This window comes from Rhagoletis zephyria, unplaced genomic scaffold (assembly GCF_001687245.7).
Source record: "Rhagoletis zephyria isolate East Lansing unplaced genomic scaffold, Rhagoletis_zephyria_1.1 Rzeph_scaffold_00006, whole genome shotgun sequence".
In the NCBI taxonomy this organism is placed as follows: domain Eukaryota; kingdom Metazoa; phylum Arthropoda; class Insecta; order Diptera; family Tephritidae; genus Rhagoletis; species Rhagoletis zephyria.
The window spans coordinates 379,664-394,914 of NW_016157090.1; the positions used below are offsets into that span (position 1 = coordinate 379,664).

General features: G+C 34.9%; 1 protein-coding gene across 4 annotated transcripts in view; it reads right to left on the minus strand.

The window, feature by feature from the left end:
- Positions 1–14,600, minus strand: part of svr (Carboxypeptidase D svr) — a 51,501-nt gene extending 36,901 nt beyond the window's left edge. The window contains exons 1-2 of one of the 4 annotated variants that reach the window (XM_017634082.1): positions 14,477–14,600; positions 13,466–14,391 (exon numbers count right to left, since the gene is read on the minus strand). In XM_017634082.1, the coding sequence (XP_017489571.1) occupies positions 13,466–14,005 (540 nt within the window). In that variant the 5' untranslated portion in view covers positions 14,006–14,391; positions 14,477–14,600. Of the gene's footprint in view, positions 1–13,465 lie in introns of all 4 variants that reach the window. The other 3 variants (XM_017634287.1, XM_017634219.1, XM_017634148.1) reach the window with 3 other exon arrangements.
- Between the last annotated feature and the right edge of the window lie 651 nt (positions 14,601–15,251).

Below are 15,251 nucleotides of genomic sequence, written 5' to 3' on the forward strand. Positions count from 1 at the left end.
TCATCTCAATGAACTAGCCTGCTAGCTCGGTGTTTTCATTGAACTAAATTTGTCGGTGCTACTATTTCTCATTTTGTATTTTATTTATACGAAAACTCTGCAAAAGATTGATGTTTAAGTTAAATAAGCTACGTACTTACGCATGTTACTAAATATTTTTGTGTAATAGCAATAATGCTAAGAAGATTGCCATTACTGCAAATGCAGCCCTCGTTTAAAAAAGGGTTAATAATTTGCATATCGTTGATGACTTTGCAAAAGCGACCATCGACCAATTGCAAAACCGCCTTTCTTGCGGCAGTCAAATTTTACAGAAGATCGAAAACCCCGTCTTTCTTCGATGGCATTGACACAGGCGGTTTTTCTCTAGCTAATATTTAACAAATCAGTTCTTTTAATAATACAAATCAGTTCTTTTAATAACGATTTTACGACTTTTATGCATAAATCTTGATGTTTATATTCAGGGTTACCAAATCTAATTTTCGCTACAATGGCGATTTAGGCGGTCGACGATGTGATTTTGTATATGTTCCATACACATACGTTTTTTTATGTATGTAAAAGTATTCTGTGAATTCAAATTATCAAAGCTTTTGTTTTCGTTAATACAAATAATTTAACTTTGTCTAAAATAACATACGTATTCGTCAATTGAACTAAATGAACTAGTTCAGTAAGGTGAACGAAGTAAAACTTAACGGTTCACTCAAAATAACTCTAAAGTTCCCATCCCTAATATCTTTTTACATATTAGAGATTTAATGAAAATTTAACATCAGCTACATTTATAAAAATTCGAAGAATTTTGACAACTATTGAACAAAACCTTAAACATTTTAAGCAGATGCATTTCTCATAGTCGTAGATTTTCTAATCAGCCATAACTTCGGAACCATAAGTTACATAAAATTGAAATTTGGTATGCAAACATATCAATGGTAGGTGCTTATAGTAAGGTTTATAATATAGGCGTGGAATTTTTCATCAGCCATAACTTTGGAACCACAAGTCACATGACTCCTTTAATTCCTTTTGATATGCCTTTCGAATTTAAAAGACCTGAAACTTTATCGAAAATAAAATGTATGATAATTGTATTGGAAAATGCATTTATGTTAATAGATACTTTGAAGTATTAAAAAATGCTGTGAAATACTATTAGAGTTATTATTCGTAGGAAATTAGATAGTATTTCTTCTATTATATAATTTATTGGAGATATTTTGACCTAAATAAAAACACCTGTAGTGCCAAAAAATTATTATTGCATTTCATTCCATAACACCCAAGCTATACAGCTGTCCTACCATACGCTGCCAACACGGCTATAGTAAAATTGGAGCAGAGGGTATAACATATTTACATAAAATATTTTTCATATTTGTTTTAGAGACGTGGGGTGAAACCCGCGGGTAAAAGCTAGTATTAAATAAACAAAAGGAATATAGCCAAAACTGGATCCCGGGATCCCGGGATTAACATTTCTAGTACCCATACATACGCCATGGACGAGTAATGTATGAGTATTCGCCATGTATATGGCGTATGAGTAACATTTTTTCCTGGATTCTTTTTCATACTAAAAATTATTACACATTTTCATTTGACATTTCAAAAGTGGTTCATTTATCCAGCGATTTTCATCGCTTAATTTTTTGGCAACAGAATAGGCTTTAACACAAATAAGAAAAAATTACAAAAAAGTTGTTAGTGTTTAAATTTTTTCCTTGTTAAAGTTGAAATTTTTTTTCATAAACATTACAATTTCTTGGAAAAATAGCCTGATCTGAAAAAATGGTACACAGATCCATGATCTATAACCCAAAATTAAATTTTCGCGTCTCGGCTTTTTTTTGTATTATTTCGAAACTTGATATTTTCCCTACAGTGCACACAGGTCGGATTTACTAAACTAACTAATTTTTTGTTTTTTTTTAATCTCTTTTACTAATAAAAGAATATTAAGCTTATAAGTTGGCTAATCGATGCAAGTAAGTTAGCTGCAGCAAAGAAACGTTATTTTTGTGCGCTTTCTATTACCTACCTAAGTTGAGCGGTGCGTCTATTGCAAAAAATTTAATTTCTAAAATTTAATAAATAAATTTTATATAGCCCTTTAAGCTCAACGTGAAAATTTGGACTTGAAATTATTTTTATTTTAATATTTAAATAGAAAAAAACTAAATACTTCCGCTTACAGAGTAACAAGTTTTGAGCGAATTCAATAATTTTTTTAAATTTTCCACCATATTGGATTTTTGAAACCTGCTTTCAGATTAGTAATCAGCCACCATAAAAACTCCGAAATATTACCAAAAACCCCCGAGAAACAAGTTTCGAGCCGAATTCAATAACTTTTTTTTTAATTATTGCGCCATATCGGATCCGCCATTTCGAATTTTAAAAATGTATGGTCAGATTCATGATCAGCGACTCCAAATACCGTCGAGTAACAAGTTTCGGGCGAATGCAATAAATTTTTAAAAATCTGTCCGCCATATTGGATTTTCGAAACCTGACTGAAGATTTGTAATCAGTGGCCCCATAAACTAGTAGATACGAAGTTATGTACAAATCCATCAAAACCAATCTATTAAAATAGTTTTGTCCGGCTAGATTCTCTATTCAGACCACTATGCAGTGCTGTGTAAGAGTGCCGAACACTCTTAGTTGAATTTCAAGCAATTAGGCACCGATAGTTGTGTTACATAAAGATCCTTTTTTTTCGTTTTTAATGTCCTTTTTCCCTTTTAATAACTTTAATTGCAAAATATCGCTAAGACAGGGCAATTACCTACAATCTGGCATCACTGGTGACGTCAGCATCCAAATTGGCTCAAGTGCAGAGAGAAGCGAGCTTTCAACGTTCAACAACACTCATTATTAAGTAAGTGCCCGCGTAAACAAACAATTAGCTTGGTGGTTGAGCAAAGAAATAAAAAAACAAGATTTACACATGAGGATTGGAAAAGCATAACAATGTATGTATTTACCTGAGCGCTTCAACAGTAGCTGAGCTGTGAACGGATTAGCTGGGGTAACGGTGGAATTAAGCTAAGCATTAGACATTTAACACTTGCTGAATTACATATCCGACATGCACATGAATTAGAGCCATGAATTAGAAAGGTTTTAACAAAAAAGTAGGCAAGAACAGACGTAAATATGTATGTATGTATTTAGCAGCTATAACTTTCAGAATTGGCTCCGCTTTGAAACCGAAATAGCTGATTGGAGATTGTTAACAAAACAATTGACATTGAAATATTGCAGAGCGGAAGTAATTTAATTTTTTTTTTTAATACATATAAACATAATTATTTCGAATAGTGACACTGCTCCTTTCCCGGAAAATTCGAATAGTGACGAGCACCGTCAGAGAACTGATTTCATAAACACAGCTACTTGAAGTAGTGCAACATAAATGCCACTCGCTATGCTGACAGAAAGAGAAAACAGCCTATGTAACTACAAATCCGAAGAGAAATCCGTAGCGAAAATGCATTAAACAATAATTACAATGTAAATAGCGATAGATTTGCCAATTCGCCCTAGTGACATGACGATTGCTGGTCAATTACTTAGCAAGCTGGGCAAATAGCCAGCCAGCCAGCCAGCTCGTCAATAAGCTAGACAGCCTCTGGTCGAGTCGATCACATGACTGTTTTATAGCCAATACCATACGGTCATGCTGTGCAGACGGGTTGGGTTGGATATGTTGGCGTGGCAGTAGTCTGCGTTTCGCCATTTTCGCTAATGCGCGTTGCGTTTTTATGGCAGCACATGTATGTATGGATAAAGTGTTAATGAGTTTAATTAAACTAGCGTTGATTAAGCCATTATGAATGTCTTTTTTGAGAGTACATATGTATCGATGATTTGTCTCTTTTTATCGATTTTCCACTTGTTTTTTTTTTTTTATTTATTTTTCAACTTAATAGCGATAGCGATAACAATATCGATAAATATATGTAAAAATATCGAAAAAACAGTAACGAAAATTTTATATTATCTATTTTATAATATCTGATTATGGCTGTATCTAAAAGTAAATCGATAACAATATCAAAAATGCCCGCAGTCTTATGGATTAAATGAGTACAATAATGAAAAAATAAGTCGTTATATCGATAAACAACATCGATAATAATATCTCGAAATATTAGTGGTAGCAATTCGGTTTATCTGGTGACTATTGTTAGAGATTTTATTTTGGCACAATTGAGTGCAAACAACAATTCTGTGGCAAGAAATATGAGCAGCCCATTTCATGGAAGCTGTGTGGGAAAATCAATTGTCATTGTCATGACTATTTTTTTGCATAAACATGTCATTGTTTATTTTTTATTTGTATACCGCAAAAAAAAACAACGGACTGAAATACAAAATAATCATTCATTTCTTTCATTCAAGATTTTCTAATTTCACTAGTAGAAAACAGCATTCAGCAATCCGTTGATATTATTCCATGCGTTTACACAACGGAAAATAGCTGAGTTATTAATCACTTTTTGGGCAATCTTATGGGTAGCTAAAATTTTTTTAATTGAAAATATTTAACTTTTCTAACTTAAAAATCTTTTGTACCCCAGCCAATAATTTTTGGCTGAAATTTTCAAAACAGAATATTTGCAGAATTGAAAAAGTTATGGTCACTGAGCGTCAGAAAAGCAAAGCGTAAAGTGTTTATCTAATTAAAATTTTCACAAAACCTTAATTTTCTCATCTTCTATATATATATATATATATATATATATATATGTACATATACAAAGTTAGCCGTTCTCTTTGTTAAAACTTGACTCAAAACCTTATAGGCGAATTTCAACTAAATTTGGACCGTATATTCCTTGCAACCGTGGCACGAACACAGGCTTTATTTTAAGCGATAGAGTCGAAAATCTGTATTAACCGTGCGTTTTGATGAAATCAAAAATATACATATACTGCAAGTGTGATGAAAAATACTTTTGAGAAAAATAGATCCGCCAGATGGCGCTGCAGTCGAGTTATTCAGAAAATAACTGTTTATGATCCGAATCTGTATTTATGAAACCATTTTGATGAGATTAGAAACGGATACTGCAATCCGACGGGAAATACTTTTTTTTCTCGAAATTAGTTATGTCAACTAAAAATGTTTCTCTTACCAAATGATTTGGTTAAACATAAATTATTTGGTTATTACTACCAAATTATGTGTTTAGAGAAATATATGTATTTACTTGAATTTATTCTGAGTGTAGGAAGCCGGTAGGTGGCCGATTTAGATGGAATTAAAAACGTATACGTATTTCTCGAAAATCTATATTTATGGTTGGACTTAGTTCAGATCTAATAGGCTTTTTGCAGTTAAATATGTATATGTTGTTATATATGTATATGTATACTGTTGTATAGCTACCTAAGTAAGCCTGTATGTTGGTAACAGAGTTCAAAAGTTTATTTAATAGAAAATCTCTAAGTTTAAGATACGTTTGGCACTTTCAGTATGAAATTAATTTTTAAAAAGTATTAATCTACGCAGACGGAGTCGCGGGCATACTACACTTCTGCATATAAGTAACGTAATTTCTTCTTACGGTTTTCTGGCAGGCTGTAAGTTTGTGTTTGGCTGGCTGTAGGTGTAATTTTGGTTAGTGTATTGGTCTTTTTGGTTCAGTGTATTGGTGTATTTGGAATAAATTGTAATAGAAATCAGCTATTTTTATTCAAAAATTTAATGTATTTTTTTTTTCTATTTTTAGAATGTCCTACATTAAAACTGAGTTTTGTGCGCAACAATCGTTGATATGAAAAGCTTTTATTACACCAACGCCCATCTTTTACACTTTTACGTATCTACAACAAATTTCGCTTTGAAAATGACGCGTGATTAGTCTAAAAATAGATTTCCAGTATGCGATGACATCCTTTTCGCAGTTTTTACAATTTACTTCAACATTCGTTTTTTTACCTTGCTACTCTGTAGTTCCTCCTTCGAAGAAGCGACGTCAATTGGCATGAAAAAGAATTCCATACAAATTTACATATGTTTGTGTGAATAAACTTGTGAATGAAAAGGCCAATAATAAATATTTTATGCGTTACAAAAGTTCGTAGTAAATGAATAGCGCAAGGCTGGCAGGATATGCGAATGAGTGCGCAGCTTACGTCAACATTTGGACTTGCTCGCCGCAGACACCAGCAAGTTTCATGGAAGTGGTTTTCTTTTCAATGTTTCATACATATAAACACATAGATACATATGGTCATACATATGTACGTATTCAAAACCTTTTTATTTGTTTTACGTGCTGTGACTTCTAAGCGTATGCAAAGATTAGTTTTTCGTAGGAATGGTATTTATGGTGGTGAAATAAATAAAAAGAAAATACACTGAAAAGACACTTTCACCATTAAAAAGTTTTCCTTTTATACTCTACTACAACAAACTCTCTTTGGAATTAACGTGTTCGGGTTTCGATTAATTCGTTAATAACACGCACATCTCTAATATATGTATGAATATACATATACTGTAATTTTTTATGTCATTTCCTTGCCGCGCTGTGCTATTTCCATAGTAAATGACGCCAGCTATATTTCGCTCAGCTTGCCGTAAATCTTTTTGCTTTACAATTGAAGAGAAAAGCGGAAAAACCAGTTTCATTTGGCTTGCTGGTGGCACACAAATGACTGCTGAGTGAGTGCTGGTGAAAAAAAGTTAAACAATTTCAAATGAAGTACTAAATTCGCAGAAATTACGAGTCTGGACTGGAAACATAGCGACTATTGATGTACTGATTGATGCAAAAATGTTGATTAGAAAATTATATTGCTTATCAGAATTAAATGGGTATTAGATTAGAAAAAAATATTTCAAAGTTGTAAGAAACTGAGACGGAAGAAAATGCGTAAAAAACTATTATACTATATATTTTTCTATAAAAACCGTATAAATCCAAGTTTCAAACTCTATAAAAAAACGCAGAAAAATTCAACAAATTCGAAATTAAAAAAAAACCAGCCCTATCTTTGTCATACTATGTAGAATTTTATGCGCTATAAAACAGCATACCCAAAATATATTCTAAAAATTCAGATAAAAAGTTCAAAATTTTGTTTGAAATTCATTGAGTTTTTTCTAGATTTTGTATAAAGTTTGAGACTTTGATTTATTTAATGCATGGAAAACACTTTTATAGAAAAAATAAAAAGCTTAACTTGAAAAACATTGTGAATAATAAAAAAAAATCAATAAATTAACATATTTAAAAAAAAACAAGGTACTTCCCTGCTAAAGAAATTAAAAAAAAAAAACGATCCGTAGAACTTTTTTATTTCGTCAATAATAATTGAGCATGTACATTTTGAAATTAAAAATACCTACAAAAAATAATAATTGAGCCTTTTTCGATCCGATTTTTCTTAAAGGCATAAAATTCTCATTTATTTTATATAAACGTTTTGATTCATAAACTAAAGCGGACCTCACACTTTCAAAATGCTTGACAACAATCGTGGCAATGGAACATCACAGTTAATGGCTTGATAAACACAATTTGAAATGCTTTAAGCTAATTTTATCATTTCGATTAGTTTTGCCAACTGCTTCATGTCACAGAATTCGTACAATGCTAGCATCAAATTCGTATGTGTTACGATTATAACGTGTTCACACCTAACAAAAAACGTAAACTATTGGAATTAGACGAAGCCGGCCCTTTCCTATCCTGGGTATATTACAAAAACACTTGTGGAAGCGTTCAAAAAAAATTTAAGCTCTGCATGAAAATATACAGGGGGTGGACGGGTGGTCTAACCCCCGCTAAAATGGAGTGAAATTTTGAAAACAACAAAAATTTTATCTACTAAGTCGGGTATACTGGGCTAAACTTACCGGAAGTCCATTTTTTTTTTTTCAAATTAGATATGCAAATCTTTAGTACAGATTCGGATTATAAGTATAAAAATACGTAACTTTTGTTTTGCTTCCCTCCATTTTAAAGGCCCGGTGGTCTAGGCCATCCCGTTAAATCTCTGGAAAAAGGGTTAAGATTTTTTTGCTACAAATAAATTTCACTTCTAGAATATCCATCTAAATGTCAACTAAGCAAAAAATCCAAAAATCTCTTTTTGGTGAGTTCGATGCATTTCATCGAATTATAAGTGCCCACATCGTTTTATGCAATAAACAATTTTAGTTAGTTCGGCTTTTTTAGCATTTCAGCGACGATGTGAGATACGGCCTTTCTATATTAGGGTAACGATATGTGTCCACAATTGCCAATAATCAACAAATTGGGAACATTTCCAAATGCCAGCCACGAAAAAAGAAAGGGCGCATAGAAGAAGAAAGTGAAAGGCATCGCCATGATAAATTTACATAAATACCCATCTAAGGCCATAGAGCTACAATAAAGTTGTAAGAAAGGTGAAAAAATTAGGTTACAAAAAATACTGCAAAAAGCCCCAACAAAATATATTAGAAATAGCGAGAAACTCAAGTAAACGGAAAACATGCATTTAAAAGGAAGGGAATAACACCAACAACATTTTAATAAATCCGCCACACAACTCACCAAATGCATTGAAATAAGAGAACCACTTTGCTGGCCAGCGTAAGTTTTTGTGCAAACAAAAAAATCATAAGAAAACTGCAACATGAGAAATTTTATACAAAAAAAAAAAAAAAACGCAAGAAAAAACAGACGATTTAAGCGAAAAAAATCGCACTTAAGCAATTGAGCAAAAAGAAAAAAAAAAATACGATACACAAACATAGTAGAGGCGAAAATTGACTTGCAAAGGGTGTCAGCAAGAAACCTTAAAGGTATGAATGAATCACGTTCGTAAAGCTGACTTTGCAACAACTAAGCTGACACTTAAAATACATAAAAAATTTTATAAATAAATAAAGAATAAACAAGTAGTATTTGTCAGTCGGCATCGCTGAAGACAAGCGCGATCAGCCTTCACAAACACTTGGCCTGACCAGTTTCGCCGGTTATTTAAATTGTTGAAGATGACTCAAACAACCGCATAAACAACTAATAAAAAGTGTTGGAGAAATAAAAAAAAAGTGAAACAAATGTAAAAAAATGTGACGCGCCGGAAGAAACCATTGAACTTAATTGTAGATAGAGTATTTTTCAAGTGTGCCGTAAGTGGTTTGAAATTTACTTTGCCAGGTTGTTGAAGTGGGGGGGAAAAAAAAACGAAAAGCAGTACCCAACCCAGGGCCAACGTTGGCAAATAATGCTAGCAAGCCTTTGTCGATTGATGTGACTGCAGTTCGTTAGACTATCGAGTGGTTGGTTGGTTGCGGCTCCTTCTTGTCACCCAAGTAGCAAAGACTCGTGACAAAATGCTACTATTTTTTTTCTATAAGTAAATATACTTAGGTACATTTGTAGTTCATTTCATTTCACACAGCCATACATACATGTCGTCGTTTAAAGTACAAAACCGCGCATCGCCATTCTGCAAAAGCGCGTAACTGACATTAGCTGCCAAAAATTGGATTTGCTCACACAAGCTCTTGGCTCAATCCTTTGCCATTCGTCCTGAAATATTCCAGCCAGAAATGTGTTTGCTTTATAAAAAGAGAACCATTTTGAAATATGAGTTTTTTTACTCTCTAGAAAATCATTTATGCAACCTGACATACGCTGGTTTTGCATTATCTTGATATGCGGCTTTGTACTTTAAACGACGATATGTAGATATATCGACAATATGTTTAGGTGCATTTGTATGTACTTATGTAGAAGTGTAGGTGTATTTATCTACTATTTATGCCAGCTAGCAGTTGCTGTTTATCTCAATTATTTCTACCATTGTTTATTGCTTTTATTTTATTTTTTATGAAAGCCTCTTCACCAGCTCGCTTGCACAACTTTTCTGATTCTACACGCTTCTCATCAAAGGTGGTTATTGAAAGAAGATAGTACTTACCACCTGCTAGCGAAAGACGAGTGGGATGTATGTAAATACTAGAGACCATCTACTTACATATGTATGTACTTAGTATATGTATAAGCACAAGTATATATAGTGTAAGTATTTCTTGCTAAAACAAGTAGAAAAGCAATGCATATACGAGATAAAGAGACATGGAATGAGGCATGTCTTATAAATAAAATTTAAAAAAAAAAAAACGCCACCATACTCGCTTTTTTATTTTATTTTTATTTTTTTCGAGGGCACGACGACGTGGGTTATCGCTTGTCTGTTCTGTTATTGTATTATAAGCAAATGTTTATTTATTTAGCAAAAAGAAAAAATAACTACCTGTTGTCGATTGTTCGCAATTTTCATTCGTTTAATATTTTTCAATACTTTTGAATGCAAAGAATATACTGAATAGCAGTCTTATAATGTTGAATTCACTGTCAAAGATGTTTCATGATTTTGTTTCCCAAAGCAAGCCATTACTACAGGCAATATCGAAAGGCCCTCACAGATCCAGGTGACACTCGCATAAACTATCACAATATAGAACCAGTTCGAATAAGCTTTTGAAAGGCTGTAAACTCTCAAGTGTAACGAGTATACTGTGGGTCACAGTTAATTTCGAAGGCGTGCCCGCCATACCCCAGACGAAAATTCATTTAACATTTTGCGTGAAACCAAGTTTGCCACAAACTACACTTCAAGGCACAAAACGATCGCGTGCATACCATTTCCAACTAACAGAGACTCCAAATAAATGCAAAGAAAAACTACCCACTGCCTTAAGACAAGTACTATGTACCTCATTTAAGCGTACATACTACTTATACCTCTGCATACTGATCATCCCATAGCTGTGGGAAGAGTTCCCCCCTTAAACCAAGAGAGAACTGTTCCTCCTCTAAATGAGGGAAGAACACACGTCAAACTTCCTCAAATGCTTGGTAAAAAAAAAAAAACATGGAAGCGTTACCATGGGGTACCCCAAGGTTGGGTTCTCGCGCCTCTACTGTGGAACTTAATGTATGACGAGGTTCTAAGCATCGATATGCCTCCTCGGACAAAAATAATAGGATTCGCAGACGATATCGCCGTAGTAATTGTAGCGAATAATATACATGATGCTAAAAGGAAAGCCAGCGAAGCGAGTATGGCTATCATCACATCAAAATATTTAGGATTCGCTGATCACAAAACAGAGGCAGTATTGATAAGTAGCAGAAAGACCGTAGAAACAAAGTTTGGGGGTAATTTTTAATGGTTAAGACCCACCTGTATGCAGCAAAGAAAGCATCGAATTTACAGGCATGTCTATTTAGAATGATACCAACTATCGGCGGTCCTAAACATAGTAGAAAAGCATTGCTTAGTATAGTGGTCAGCTCAGTTGTTGTTGTTGTTGTAGCGGCTAATAAGCCCCGTTCGGGGCGATTCATCCATCAACTTTGTCGTCAATTTCAGCTAGGGGGAGGCGCAGGAAGTGTGCTACTTCCACAGGGGCTGTCCATAGGGACAGGGGCGTTAGCTGAGTGGGGTTCTCAGGGCATGTAAAGAGGTGCCGGGAGTCATGTGGCGACTCTCCACATGCCGGGCATTTGTTGGGCACATCCTCGTTGATTCTGCTCAAGTAGGAGTTGAGCCTGCTGCAATAGCCAGAACGAAGTTGGGCTATTGTAGTGCGGGTCTCCCGAGGCAGACAAAGTTCTGTCCCGTCCACGTCCGGTGGTTGTGTGCCTAGAACGGCATTCACAGGGCGGGAGCTACATAACTTGATACTGATTCCCTGTGAATGCTGTTCAGGGCCTGTCGGTAGGTTGACGGGTCCAGAGGTTGTTTGATAAACCTCTCGTCATGCGCCTCGTCATGTAAGTGGTGTTGGGGCGTCATCAGGAGGCAACCTGTCGCAGTTCGTAATGCCGTGGCAGGTCTGTAGCTTCATCCACTGCGTCCTGCTAGTCCCCGGCGACCAGTCAGCTCAGTCTTACTCTACGGTGCTCCAATTTAGGCTGAAGTAATGAGCCTAAAATATTATGCGAAAATACTCGTATATGTGTATCGCCTAGCAACTTTCAATTTTAGTATAACAAAGTGCAAGTTTGATGTTGCCAAATAATAACACCATCCGCAAAAAAATGGTCAAAAATCAACGCGATTTTCTAGCAACTCCAAACTTTCATTTTGTTGTACTAAATTTGAATGGGCTATATATTTTCTAGAAAATCTGAATAGAAAATTGGAAATTAATATGTAATATTGATTTTCCTAAATTTTGCATTTAGAGTGTTTATGTTTATGAACTATATTTTTTTAACAAAAAAGTATCGAAAAAAATAATTAGAATAAAAAACTTGGCATATATTGCGAAAAATTCTCTGGGCCAATACTTTTGTTCGTCACTGTATGTACATACATACCTACCGCAATCCATCTGTTAAATAGTTGTTTCCAACGGTGTTTTATTATACGAGTATGGACATATGTATGTATGCATGTATGTAAATTTAATTCTAAGTCAAGATTTCTCTTCGTTTGCATTTACTAATTTTATCAAAAGTTTCTTATGCTAATTTGTAGAAAATACACCTTAGTTTGTTGCGGTTTTTTTTGCAATAATTTTGCATTGCAAATTTTTTACGCAATGCTCTTTTGGCAAACTATTTTACAAATTTCTAAAAAATCAATTTCTGCCAAAATTAAGAGACATGATTCTAGCGCTTCATATTTGCTATGGAAAGCAATCACAAAAGATAATATTTAATTTGCGAGAAAAAAAGCAGCAAGCGAGATTTTTAAGCGGTTAAGAAGCCCAGCTAAATATGTATGTATAAAGCTGGAACGAATTGAGATAAATTTAAAATTTATTTTATGTCCACTTAAACAGTGTCCAGTGGGCTACACGCGAGGACTCAGGAGGGTATGTAATTAAAAAAAAAAAAATGGGCTTGCGGTCAGTGCGTATCCTAAAGCTCTGAACACATTGAAAACGACCAGCTACGGGCCACAGCTTCCAATTTGTTATCTTCATTACCTAAACGAATTTGTATCGGTTTGACATAAAATAAGAGGAAGATCTGGCGCTGGAAAAATAGAAATATTTAGATCTAATCTGGCCACAACCACAGTCGTCGCGTAGCCCGGTCGTCGCCAAAATAATTATCTACATAAGAGTACGTGTTAAAATAATTTGACAGCTGTGGTCAGTTGCTCGTCGTTTTCATTGTGTTCGGGCTATAAGAACAAACGTGGCGGCAATGAATCTGTGTGGTTCCATTTTTCTTTTTTGACGCTGAGAACGTTGAGCCTACTGCAAAATGCACAAATTGTGATTAAGTCGAGATCCCGATAAATCTCGGGATCCCGGATTAAGAACTTTTGGCATTCCGAAATCCCGAAATTGTTAAAATGCTTCGGGATTGAAAGATCTAGAGTGTACATACGTACACACATACACAGCAAAAATTAAACAAAAATTGTCAATTTAATTGAACCTTTATCTGCTAATCTAATTTTTTTCTATTCCACTTACCTTGGCCTCCGCAAATCCATCCGGATTGCAACTGGGTAAAATATGTATTTCGGTGTTGTTCAAAAGGCGTTGAACTTCCGGCACATTTACGTAGTTCAGTGTCAAATATTCTGCCAGAAATAGCACCATTTGCCTACCGAGCGCCTCATCGCCGTGTATATTTGCAGTCAACTTGACCATTGGCCGCAGCAGATCACCGTTTTTGTCATCATTGTAGCGCGCAGTCAATGCAAGTGCATACATTTCACGACCCTTCACCGTTTTGCCAATGGAATATTTCGTGGCGAGCTGCGGATAAAGATCCTGTAGCTTCCCGAATAGTGCGCTTATTTCACCATTGCTTAGAAAATGCGGCGGTGGATGATGTATGAATGTTTCATCTTCCACAGGCGATGCAGGTGCATTTGCAGCTGCGCTGAGGCCAGCAGAGGTAGTGTTTGCGTCGGCGCTGTGCGAGAGTTGTATGCTTGCGCATGTAATGGCAAAGCCAACTAAAAAGGCGTAAATGCCGTGTGCAGGCATAAGCGTTTTCATACACATTTTATTGGAAAATAATTTATTTTAATTTAGTTTAACTTGTGATCACAATCGGTCGTTGGGAATTATACACTAAAAAACGCACGTACACACGTAAATTGCGATTTATGAGAAAAATTCACATGCGTTCCTCGACCTGTTATGGGGACGAATTGCTATCTAAAGCTTTTTTCACTTTCACAATATTATTATAATTAATTGGTAAAAAAATATATGTATTTTTGCAAAAAATAACACTGCGCAACGCTGCGCAATGAAGGGGACCGCTCAAATCTACTTTGCTGACGTTGGATTTTTTTCGCTGCTCCGCGATTTCTTTGTCTGCGTTGCGCGCTACTGAGATCCTTCAGATATTTTCACACGCCCGCTTTCACAAGCACTACTTGCCCCTTCAAATAAGAGAAAAATTCTTTAAATTAGTTTATCATACTTTTTGTTTTAAATGCGCAAAAGCAATTTTACTCATATTATTACAGAACTATTAACAAATAAAAGCGAACAAACACCAAGAACAAACACTAAAAACCGAGACAACCAACGCGAACGACACAAACTGAAAAACTCAAGCAGCAGCTGCAGCGTATAGCAAAAGCAGCAGCTTTCAAATACAAAAAGTGGCACAGCTGAGAAAAAAGTGCCTCAAATAACCGAATACATTTCATTAGCCCTGTTCACGTACGCACTATGCAATACTAATTTAACTGGTTTTGACTGGAAGGCGTTTTCGTACGCAAATCTTGCAAGAATTCAGCAAATGAGAGAGAATTTAGGGAGCAAAAATGACAGCTGAACTTGAAGTTTTACTAGATTTTTTTTGGATAAATCTTTACTAGTAACTATTTGCTAGTAAGAAAAACAGCTGCAGCCCATTACCAAAGGATTGTTTGTGGTGCTTTTAGAGTTGCAATTGACAAACTGAACCTATTTAAATATATAATAAGTTGGAAAAAACTATTTTTCTTAAAAAATTGTGTCTGAAAATAACATATTAATCAGCTGTTCATAAAACTTGCAACTTCTTGCTGGTTTTGCGTTTTTGTACTTTCTTGCATATTTCTCTCATTGGGAGTAAATATTGGCTTACTCTCCGAAATTTGGTTACTGGCAAGTTACTGGATATTTTTTGCTGGAGAATACGAAAACACAACTATTATTTTTAATTGGCACTTCCGGCAGTGCCCTAACCGATTCCGGTAATGCATTTGGTCCTTAACCGATTAGGTAACAGCTGCCAAATTTAACCACCGCA